The sequence below is a fragment of the Athene cunicularia genome (assembly GCF_003259725.1).
Source record: "Athene cunicularia isolate RWA chromosome 4 unlocalized genomic scaffold, athCun1 chr4_part2, whole genome shotgun sequence".
NCBI lineage: Eukaryota > Metazoa > Chordata > Aves > Strigiformes > Strigidae > Athene > Athene cunicularia.
In genome coordinates this window covers 8,699,743-8,711,937 of record NW_020799099.1, presented here as the reverse complement: position 1 = coordinate 8,711,937, position 12,195 = coordinate 8,699,743, and the positions used below count along the sequence as shown (strand labels likewise).

At 39.3% G+C, this 12,195-nt stretch overlaps 1 protein-coding gene across 7 annotated transcripts in view; it reads right to left on the bottom strand.

Moving 5' to 3' along the window:
* RUFY3 (RUN and FYVE domain containing 3) overlaps positions 1–12,195 on the bottom strand; it is a 63,949-nt gene that overhangs the window by 31,328 nt on the left and 20,426 nt on the right. For all 7 annotated transcript variants that reach the window (XR_003398279.1, XR_003398278.1, XM_026847468.1 and 4 more), the window contains 9 exons: positions 9,854–10,027; positions 8,415–8,532; positions 6,576–6,677; positions 5,458–5,581; positions 4,747–4,808; positions 3,580–3,645; positions 3,406–3,475; positions 1,290–1,382; positions 474–554 (listed from right to left, as the gene is read on the bottom strand). Coding sequence is in view for 5 of the 7 variants with exons in the window: in XM_026847468.1 (XP_026703269.1) it covers positions 474–554; positions 1,290–1,382; positions 3,406–3,475; positions 3,580–3,645; positions 4,747–4,808; positions 5,458–5,581; positions 6,576–6,677; positions 8,415–8,532; positions 9,854–10,027 (890 nt within the window). In the remaining 2 variants the exon portion in view is untranslated. The remainder of the gene's footprint in view (positions 1–473; positions 555–1,289; positions 1,383–3,405; positions 3,476–3,579; positions 3,646–4,746; positions 4,809–5,457; positions 5,582–6,575; positions 6,678–8,414; positions 8,533–9,853; positions 10,028–12,195) is intronic.

Sequence of the window (12,195 nt, the reverse complement as noted above, 5' to 3'; positions counted from 1 at the left end):
AAAAAAAAAAATCCACATTTTCAGTCCAATATTAAACATTAATTTAAACAGCATTACTAGCAAAGAGTCAAAAAGTACTACATAGGCCCATCTTTCTGATGGAAGGGACTAGTGAAAAGCTGGCAGACTTTAGTTCTTAAAAACCTTTGGCTCAGGCATTTTCCTCCCCACCAGCTGAACCCATGATATTGAATAGCAATTCAGATAGTGGCAATAACCTTTACTCAGCAAGGGGGAATATGCAAACCTAGAAATGCAAGTGAACTGCTCATTTTGAGAAACAGACCTCAAACTGATCAACAGAGCCAGAAAATTAATATCGCTTCAGACAAGACTGTCTTGGATCAGGCTGAAGCAGGCTGGCAAGAATGAAAAAAATGCCCTGGCCAAGCATTTTCAAAAGTGATTGTCTGACATGGAGTTACAACATCAAAAGCCATTTATAGGGAGCTCCAAGCTCACACAGTCCTTACCAGTCGCAGCTGAGTCTCCTCCTTTAACTGTTTCCGTGCCTCAGTCAGTGCATGTCCATCAGCAGTTCTGTCTTTAGTGACCTAAGTTAGTGAAGACACCCAATTAACTTGTCATTATATACTACTAGCCCTCACATTTTCTGATTATTTGCTTTTCCCACCACTTCAAGAAGAAATTCTGCCACTATCAAAACTCAGAGCTCCATTCAGTTAATGCAGCATGCAGCTTCCATGTGAAATGACTCCACCTCCCTGTTTCACCAAGTGCTCAGTGCACTTCGAAGGGTATGAATTAAAAGGACAGATGGTTTTCATAACTTTTACAATATACCAAGTACGGTTACAAAACCTCAGGAAAAGATCTTGCGCGTTTTAGAACTAAACCAGTTACTAGCACTTCCAATAAGTCAACAAAGAAAAGATTACAGATCCTGCCCCTTGATTCCAAAAAGGGTAGCCTTTCAGGCCAAAAAGACAGAACTCCTACGTCCAAATTTTTCTGCCGCCCCCTCAGAAAATCATCCTTCCTCCTGTCCCTTTTGACACCTCCACCCAGCAAGCCAGGAACCTGCTGTGTTAGCTCCCGGCTCTCTACATGCTCACAGTTTCATCAGCTGCAGCCAGGCAGGATTTACTGTGGCCAGGGTCCACCTGCTACCCTCTGCAGAGGAACCCACCTGGAGTCACTCTTCTCTATTCCAGCTTTTGTGCAAGATACATAAGGAAATAAAGCCTCTTTCAAACACTGACTTCTTGAATTAATTTGGGCTGGGACTGTCCAAAAAGTTCGGTAATCATTCACACACAGCCACCAACCTTACGATTGGACTCTAAGATGTAAGAACTTTCTTCTTTAACCCGTTCCATCTCTTCTTGCAGTGTAATAATCCTGTTGTTTGCAACCGCAAGCTGTGAATAAAACAGAACACGTCAAAACCATACTTGACCATTTTTTTTTCCTCTCTAGACACATTTTCTGTACTCTTTTTTTTTTTACATTCAAAGCCAGGAAAAACAATATTTGGAGTGACAAAAGACAACTTGGCCTCTACCATGAAGAAAAAACATCTGAAATAGCATCAGTTAGTGCCAGCATGATGGATTTCCAGTATCAGCTGAAAAAGACTTGCCAACCTATTTTGGTTCCTGTCTTTCAGTAAAGTTATTGACTTATTCAGGTCTCTACCTGTTAGCGCAACTCAACAGAAATCCTCACTCTGTTTCCCCTCCCTTAGCGAAGATGATAAAACGGGAAAATGTGAGCACATGACAGCTAAGTTTTGTTGACTTCTAGCAACTGAAATATATTGCCAGAGAGGAAATACTTGTGTGGCTTTGCTAAAGCTTAAGTAGTTTGGGTACACTGCTAGGTAGAGCATCTGAGATATAAGATGCTCAAGCATTTGGGCAGGAGAAGCATGATGAGAGCCTCATCAGAGGAAGAAGGTTTGGCTGGAAACGGAGGGTCAGTAGCACATACCGGCCTTACAAGACATTAAGTGAAGACAGCACCACAGACTAACAGACCTTTCAGTGTGTGGTCAAAGGCCAAAATAACCTCAGAAAAGTTTTTCTGGCTTTGTAAATCATAACTGATATAAGCCTTGCACACAAGAAAATCTCAGTGACATTCCAATAGATCAGCAGTGTTATTAAGTGACATCCCCCAGTAGAAATTACCCTGATAAAAGTGTGAGTCTTTGGTACAGCTCAAGCCAAATACACAAATTGATGTGACATGTGATGCAGTTCATGAACTACACCCTGCAAATAGTGCTGGTTGGCACAGTGTGTTCCAGTGCCATGCAAATTCTTACTCTGAACAGCACGCAGACTTCACTAAGATACAAGCAAGCACATTATTAGAAATCAAAAAATATTTCAGTCAACACTGCAACTCATCTCATGGGTACCATGTCTAATGGGCACATCACTCGCACTCTGCAGCTAACAAATCAAAAGCCACTTATTATAGTAGCATTGAGAAATGCAGCCTCTACTGCAGACCACCTTTTTAAAATTAAAAAAAAAAATTTTAAACGTAAAAATATTACTTATGCCTTAATTGCAAGAGTGGATACACTAATTTCCACTACTAAAGCTTCTCATCATTTGGAATACATCCATTAGAGTAAATGTTCAATAACCAGACATACAGACCTCCTTTAATGAGGGTGAACAAACAAAAAAAGAATTTCTATTTCATATTTGTACTGCAAGAGTACTGAGCCATTGCAATCTAAATCATTCTGCTAAGTGGCATGCGGACAGAGATACTGTAAAACCATTAGGATGAGACTTACTATCACTCATTTGTCAGGGAACTGACCCCAAAAGATTTTATTACATTTATGCTGTGACTAATGAACAGCAAGAACAATTTTAAAACACAGGCTATACTTATGACTCACATACCAATCATTTTTTATGTTCAGACTGAACAATTTTTTATAATTTTTTTTTTTTTCCAAATTGTGACAGGCTAGAGAAAAAGTTATTGAAACATTTCGATTTCTATCTTTACACTGTATTAAACTTCTGCACCTGTCAAAATAAACAGACATTTTAAAATCTCTTTGTCATGTCTGGACATCTCATAACCTACATCAGTTGTATGGCATTTGAAAATCACACCCACCATACAATTTATTCTAAAGAATTTTCCAAAAATCAGAAAGTACTCAAAGACTTCAAAGGGATAAAGTGTGTTCAGCAGCTTTTGGTTTTTAACATAAACATTCAGCTGTTTTTCCACCTCATGCTTAGTTAGTAGCAACAGCCAGTGTAATCCCTTGGCAGGTCAGTTATTCCAATTCGATCATTAAACACTCATTATGTATATCAGAAATCTGAAGGTGACTCATCCCTTACCTTTTTAATCCTCAATTCCAAAAGGCCAAAACATCAAATCATTTTCTATTATTACACTTACCTCCTCAGTCAGTTTAGTGTTGGATTTTTCTAAGGCATCCACCTTGGCCTGTAGGTTGTTTACTGTCGCACTGTTGAAGAGAAAAAAACCCTATAGTAATTCCTTCTTTTTTTTTAAATCCTGTTTTCTGTTTTCTTCTACTATATAATAAAGAATAAATAAGACGTGTCTCACCTTAAATGTCTATTGAGTTCTTCTACATAGTTCTTCTGGTCCAAAATAGCAGTTATCTGACCATCTCTGGGAAAAAAAAATAAAAGAATTCAGCTCAAGCATTTGGATTCAAAGAACTAAGAGACACCACTAAAGGTCTAAGAGGAAACATGGCAATACAGCCCTCATATCAACACAGCACCAATACCCTAGGTCTCAGTCTATGTGATATATATCAAATAGCAAAGCTGAGTTACAGTCTATGCCTTTATAATCACAGTCACTGTCCCCTGACTTCTCAGAAGCTGCTACATTCACCTGGATGACATTCAGGCATTTTGTGATACACAAACAAGAATGATTAAGGCAGACAATATTTCAAAGAGAACAGTACAGTTTCCTTTTTTCAAAGGAAAAAAAAAATGGGTTTGCACTACATTGATACTCGGCAAGAGCCATCTCACCAAAATCTGTTCAAGGAAAACTGTCAACAAATGCACATTTTGCGTTCACTTCCATCAGGAAATTTTAACTAAAGATGTTCTGAAAATGAAACTATAGATAAAATAAATGCAATCAAGACACCTGATCTTGAAGGATAATCATTAAATATATACCTGAACTTAACCTAGCAGGACTTCCTTAGAAGGGAGAAGTACTTTTGAAGAACCTCAGAAAACTGCAACACCTGATCCGTATGCCAGTATGTCCACAATGTATTTTTCAACGACTTGCTCTGAATGTTGCACAGCTTCATTTGTGTATGCTGGCACAAGTTCTTTAGGCTATTATTGCAGTTATGATCTTTTCCAATTGGAGAATTATTATTTTTTTTAAAGGATGTTATGGTGTCAAAAATCAACTATTACCCTGCTAGCCATACAACTAGTGAAAGCTACTAAGCTTTTAAAGAATGGCAGATCTAATTCAGCAGAGGATCACTTTAAAAATATTTTTATCTTCAATTACCGGTTAAGGAAGAACACACAGGATTTCTGGGAGACTTGCCATTTCCCCTGCTCCCTCCCAGTATTTCCAGTATCATATTTATATATTATGTTTTAGACTGAATTGCTCTTCTGTTATAAGTATTTTTTTAATTAAAAACAACAGCTTGCAGGGCAACCCAGAATACTTGAATACAAGTTACCAAGAGATAAGATGCAGGAGAACTGTGTGTGTACCTACCCTTCACTGCCTTTTGTGCTGTTCCCATCTTTCAAATACATTGAGAAATCAATAACTCCAACCTAGGAAAGAAAAATTTGCATCTTACATTAAACACTTCTAAGAGCAAACACTGTAGTTGTGAAAGTTTAGAACATCAGTACCTGTTGTATTACGGCAAGGATTTGTTATACCAGTAATCTGTACGAAGTTTATGAAAACAGGGCATATTTCAAGCAAAAATATACTAGGATAATCACTGAATTGGCAAGCAAGTCTTAGGACATAAGGACGAAACATTACCATCACCATATCTGCATATAGACTGCTTATGCAAGCTGGAACATAAGCGCATGAAGGCTCATTTTATTTTGTTTAACAGTTACACTGATCTCATCACACAGCGTGAGTGAATTAACAGTTCTGTCCATTTCTCCCCTCATTTTGGCTAAGTCCTTCCCGGTTTTTCCTTCCTTCTTCATTTACTCCATTTCACAGTGACCTGCATGCAGATCACAGCAAAGCCTAACAGCAAAGAGAAAACCAAAATCCCGAGTTTCTGACCTCAGTGCCACCAGCTAACTGAAGACCACAACCATAGTAACAAACTTGCATTAGTCTTCTATTACATATAGTAACAAACCCGTATCTTGGTTGTTGGAAGTCCTCTACAATTGAAAACTCCTCCAATTTAAATGAGCAGAAAAAAAAAATTAACTGAATGCCCAGTACCTGTGAGTCCAGGTCTTCTCCTTTCATGCAGAAGTTTGCATCAATGACATTCAACCCTACTAGGAGGCCAGCAATGATTGCACCTTCTTCTTCCATCATCAGTGCATTAGGCTCATAAAATTCACTGTAGGATGCATGGCAAGAGAAGACAAGTGTTTCATCTTTAAAAGTCAACTCAGATGCTGTCAACTAGTATGGGATCCCCGCTATTTCATACAACAATATAATGCAAGCTCTGTCTTAACAAAAACCCAGCAAGTGCCACATAGTCTGCACAGAAATGTACTCCTACATACTATCAGCATACTCCTACTCTGACTAAACAAACCCCTCTTAGCACAGTAAGTCTTTAGGTGAGGCAAAGACCCCATAAGTAGGAGACCTGGTCCCTCACTGTTGAAAGGTGGTGGAAAGTAAGCACAATTCTTGAATAACGGTACAGCACACTGAAGATTTAAGACTAGGGCTTAATATCAGAGTTTAAGTAACACACTTCTACTACTCTATTACACACTGCTATTAACACAAGCCACCACCACATTCTCCAGTGTACAATATCAAATTCTCCTTTCTAATCACAAGTCAGCTACAGATTTATATGGAGTCAACAAACATCTACTTGTTTGACTAAAGAAACACAAACGTATTTATTAAATCCTACTGCTTTACACAAGCACAGTAGTTCAAATCCATGGACTTTCAATTAAACTACAAAACGATTGCTGTTTTATGAGTGGGATGAAGAGATACAGAGGAGTGAAATAACTTGTTCCAAGTCAGATAGTAATGAAGTGACAAAGTCAAAAATAAATCAAGGGCCAAGATTTTACAGACAGAGAATGCTGTATCCCCTCTGTACATATATTTCACCCAAATCATCTCTTTGAAACCAAAATTTGTGATATTCTAATGGATAATCGGGACAAAGTGGAGAAATAACAGCTTCTGAATTAAAAAGAATACTAAACATTTTTAATCCCTTAAAGGAAGCTTTGCATTTCACAAGTGTTACCATTTCTCAAAAAAAGTACAGGCATACTTAACCATTTGGGTGTCAAAGATCTTACAACAGGGCAGAAGTGAACCTAACCTAATCTAAAAGCAAGCTCAGTGCTCACCTGAGAAGATCTTTTCTGTTAATCAAGGCTTTCATGTATTCTGACAGTTTCTTCTGCATTAGAGCCAGGCGAAGCCAAGCTCTTCCTCTACCCACAGGTGTCCTACAAAGGTCAGAAACAAAACAGTTACAGACACATACTGCAGTGCACATTCATGAACAGCTCTAATAATCCCATTCTACCTGAAGTTTCTGCATCTCAGAGCTGGCACTAATGAAAACAGGGAAATACAAGGTATTTAAGTGCAAATAGTTACAGCTAAGTCCATGTAAGCAGCCACTGCTTCTCTCATAACTAATTACGTATTTGTCATTGTACTATAAATACTCCCCTGGCTTTACCCCTGCTGGATGCTACTACGTAGACAGCGATCAGCTGCTCCAACACATCACCTTCTAATTCAAAATCAGTTTTGAATAAAGCAAGTCAGAATAACATGTGTATACTTCCGTTCAGCACAGATGCCCAAGTGCCACTCCTTCAGGTAGGTTTTAAGTTGGGTTGAGAAACAAGGACAGTGAAAACACAGACTCAGTACTGTTCTCTTCAACTATTTTGCTCATTAACACACTTACAGGATGCAACAGGTTATAGTCACAGTCCTTCCCCCTCTGTTTCTCCTGGCAATCTGAAGGACACAGCTTTAAAACTACGATAACTGATATGCTGCATCACAACTCTGGCTGATCTACCCTGGCATGCTGGCCAGAAGCCAGTACCAGATGCTCCAAAGGAAGGTGTAAAACCCCCGCACTGAGCAGTATTTTCATTACAAGGACATTCCTCTTCCATCTCCAGAAGTCAGTTAGCTGTCTTATACCAAACAGCACATGGGGCACTTTATTTTCTAACCTTAACTGGTATAAGGAGCAACAGCCCATGGAAGTCATCTTCCTTACTCCCCATTCTTGACCTAATACATAACATGAGATTTCCCAAGGGTTAATATGAATGCAGGGTTTAGAAACTTATTCTAAAACTGTTCTTTATTTCAATTTATTTGATGTTTCAAATATTATTTTACAACAGGAAAGGGTAACAGGAGCTCCGGCACAACACTGTTGGCACTCCACACGGGTCCTGTAAGCTGTTCCAGGAGTCCTGCACAGATCTCCAGGAAAGGTGCTTGTCCATATGCACATTGCTAAATACTAACCTGAAAGAAACTGTTATCGAACCTACTCATCTCTTCCTTCAGCAAAGATCTAATCCTTAGTCCCGCTGCTCATATAAAAGCTTCCTTACATCTTTTTTCTACTCCCCAGGGTGAAAGCTTTTTACAGTTTCTTTTTAGCATGGAATAAGCACACATGAATGCAATGTCTGAAATGACTATGAAATTTCTAAAAGCAATATAGGCTTGAAGGGTTTTTTTTTTCTCCTCTCCTTAATGTAAGCTAGTATCTTCTCCAAGTTGGTGACTAAGCTTCCCTCTTACACAAACTTGACAAGTTTACCTGAATTTATTTAGAAGAAAAATTACCTCTATCAGCCTTAAAACTATTTAACCTGCCATGACCTTCCTTCCAATTCCCTTCCTCTTCAGTATGACTTCAGAAATAGAGTCAGTAAAGGGCATTCCCATTCCTGAGACACATCGTCACACTTGCTAGTAATAAATGCACTATTGTCCATAAGACCCATGCTGACACTGACAGAATATATCCTATCCTCTCCTTCTGCAGATCCTTGATTAAGAATAAGAGAGCAATGAGCCACTTTTATCAGCAGAAGGTGGCAGATGGATTCCTGAAGGTTATGTTTCCTTTTCCTTCTCTTCTGGATCTTTCTTACAATAAGAACGTATTATGTACTTGTGCAGTAAAAGACTGTACTTACTTCAGTCCTGGGAGATCCTTAACACTTGCTGTAATCTCTGCAGCCTCAGGAACAAGTTTTTCTACTAGTTCTAGAGGTCCCCAAAATGACTTATTTTGCCCGAGAAAAGTCTTTTTGGCTAGAAAAGAAAAAGATATAAAATGAGTTTATTAGGCCTGTGCTGGCTAAACACATTCTCAAACATGGTTAGAAGTGAATGAATAGTAGACAAAAACTGCCAGAAAGATTCTCCTGGGACTGCTGTCAGATGAGTACAAAAGATGACTTTTTATGCCTGAATGTGGCAAACATTTTCAAACAAGGCAACAGAAGCTCGAGATAGATGCCAGAAAATATTCCATACATCTTCAGTATTCCAAGACAACAACATCCATTGATAACCATCAACTTAGATTCACTACTAGAGGCCAAAATTTCTACTAGGATGCTGTCACTGTCCCAAAGTTGCACTTGATGTGTGCACAGTAATTTTCTTTCACTGACCATCGCATTACAAGGAAAAGGACCACACCACTTTGAACCCACTCCTTCTCCATAGCTGCTAGGGGCTTCTCTATGCATCTTCTCTTTCAGAAAAGCTTTTTAGTGACCCCTACACACTGAAGCTGAAAATTAATTTTCTTCTTCCATAGTTCTTACTGCTACTTCACAGCAGCAGTGAGACGACTGAGAACTCTAACTTCAAACTTATGAACAGCAGTAGGGACACCAGCAAATGGATAAAGGAAGAAGCTGAAGAATATGAACACTTCTCCCTAGCACAACATTACTGTACCCAGCACAGGAACCACTTCTGCCACACATAATGCTGAATACAACTACTGAAGAAGGATGTATGTATGGGTGCTGAGAGGGCATTTAATATCCTTCGCTTTTCATCTCAAGCTACTATCACACAAGGGCAGCACATCAAGAAAAGTAGTCTGGTACTTGGCAGTTTTAGCTGTGACTCTATTATACAGTTAAATACATTCTCCTGCTTGCTACTTTAGAAAGCAGCTTACAAGACATTAGCTGCACAAAGGCAAAGTTCTCGGTTTTGACAGAACTATTGAGAAAGGACCTCCGTGTGGCAGTTCCTCTTCCAGCTAGAGGACTGTTGCATCCCTAACACATGAGGAAGCACAGAAAAAAAAAAGGGAATCTTGAGTTGCTGAGGAGCTAATTTTACCACTGATCACTTAATTATACTTGAGTCATCTGAAAAGCTGTTTTAAAAATGGCAAGCACCTGCAATGACTGTGAACTTTTCACCTGCAGTGTTATAACTTCAGCAGATTTTTTCCCCTCCCATGGCCTGTCAAGTCAACAGTGACCCCACTCAGTCTCTCCTTAGCATACTGTAGATTACAAAACTAGATTTTTTAAAACAAGATCACTCTTTCTCACACCTACACTACAAAAAACAGCCCAAGCAGACTCCTCTCAAGCAAGGTTACCTTTCAAGCCATGTTTAAGGCAATGTTCCATCACAACAAAGAACTGCTGAAGAGGTGCATAGTCGGAGTCCAGCGTCCTGCCCAGATTAAGTGCCGATTCAATCAACCCCTTGATACTCAGTTTTGCCATGTTCATTAGGTTCATGCGTTCATTAGCCATGAGATAATTAGGATCTGTAAAAAAGGAAGAAAAGTGCTCTTGAGTAACAAAAGCTATTTTTAATACAGTAAGATATATCTTATCTCCCTCTCTTTTTGTTCCTCAGCTTTGAAGACAATTTTAGGGGCACTGACAGTTTCATACAAGGCACCATCTTTAGTCATTTTGTTGAGAAAAAAATCAAAATTAACTAGCATTTTAATGGTCAAAGCCACAATGACATGGGAATAGATTATATATCACATTAAGGATGCCTCAATACTTCAACTAAGTACAAAAGCTTTACATTTTCGAGAAAGAGAGGTTTGAAGACAGCTGTTAATGTTGTGCTTTACATCTTGACAACTGACTGTTACAACCATCACTTGTTTCAACTCAAATCCCCAGCTACATCCAGCAACTACAAACTGGTAAGAATTCCTCACTTGTGATTTGTTCTTTCATCTAAAGGTAACCGTGACTCTGACTCTGCTTACACTTAATCCAGTAATGCATGTGTTTATCCAGTCTTGCATTTTTCCTTCTCGTGATTTTTTTTTTCCAACTTGGAGGTAACATGTAACCAATTCCCACCTATCTGTCTTCATTTTATCAACACTACTGTTTTTTTAGCACTGACAAGAAGCTGATCTTCATGGCTCCTCTGACAGCTTGCTCTAAGTCCCAATATGCAAAGATCTTCCAAGACTATATTCTTCTACCATATTACAAATATTTAGACCTTTAAACTTGTTTGTTGCAGGAAAGAAATAGACATCTGTTTTCCAATCTAGACCCTGCCTGCAAAGCACAGCCAGTTTCATCCCTCTAAAGCACATTTATTCTAGGGCTGCTGTAAATAGCCATGGACCCTTGAACCAATTCACCACCTTCGCAAGTGAATTTACTATCCTTGCAGCAGAAACATGACCATAGAACATTTAAGGCTACATATCTAAGCACAGGGTACACATTTTATCTGCTATCCTGACAAAGCATGCTTGCAGTCAGCAAACAAGTAAAGCAAATAAATACGAGACTGATAACCTTCAATTAGAACAAAAGGAGATATAGTTCTACTTAAAATGCAGGGAAGCATACAGCTAAGTTTGATGACAGAAGACATGAAATATGTAGAATCTAAGCAGTGAAAGAACAGCTGTTCCTGCCAGCTCTGTGAAGTACCACCACTCAGACCCACCCAGCAATGCTCACCACCATTGGGTTGTTAAATTCTTTTCACCTGTTGGAACGCTCCATCTCTTCAACATACAGACACCTGAGATAGATTCTTATGTCCCTCCTAAAAACATCTCTCATGGTGAAGGAGGGAAAGTTGTAACCCTCATCCTCAGTGGATCCAGTCCCTAAGCGAAGTCTTGCAGAAGCCTGGGTTAGTATTCAGCAGGTTTGCCACTGAGTAAACATCAAATCTCTACTAGGCAGGCAGACTTGAGCTGTCTAGATTATTAACAGTTCTCATCCTCTTGCCAATACAGCTGTGAAGAACAATTTCTTGAAGTTTGAAATGCAACAGCTTAGCCAGAAGAGGCCAAGGGGTATATTCTTCTGAGACTACTGCAGTCTAATATAGGACTTGTCCTGATGATGCAAGTCATCACCCTGATCCATCATGATACTGATACTGACAAGTCCAGGTGCTCAGATACAAACTCCTTTTCATCTCAAATGTACTGCCATTGCAATAAGGCATCTTGTTAGCACCCACCACCCAAAAGAGAGCAAGGAAAAAACTTCAGAGGACCACAGAATCATGAAAAATCACATCGTTCACACCCCCGATCTTCAGTATCTCCCGCAGGCTGAAAAGCACTGTGGGACCAGCAGCCTGTAGCCAATAGGAGCAACATTAGATTTTGGGAACCTACGGCTGAATCCAAAATAGGCAAGAAGAAGAGCAATTGTTACTGTGTGATTGAGACTCCAGACAGAAGGAGACACTGAAAGGCACCTCAGGGTTGGGCGACGAATAGCAAATACCGATGTGGAGACACAAACATCCTCAATCAAAGAACCTGAGAAATTATGAAAGGAAGTCAAAAGAGAGCATTTGAGAAACCTGGGAACAAAGGCGGATTTGCTCAATCTGTCTCTCAAGCACATCACAGTCAGGTTCTCACGACTCCAAGGCTAGCAGGCACACAGGCTGGTAAGGTCTTGCTACTGCTGCTTAGTTTTGGGT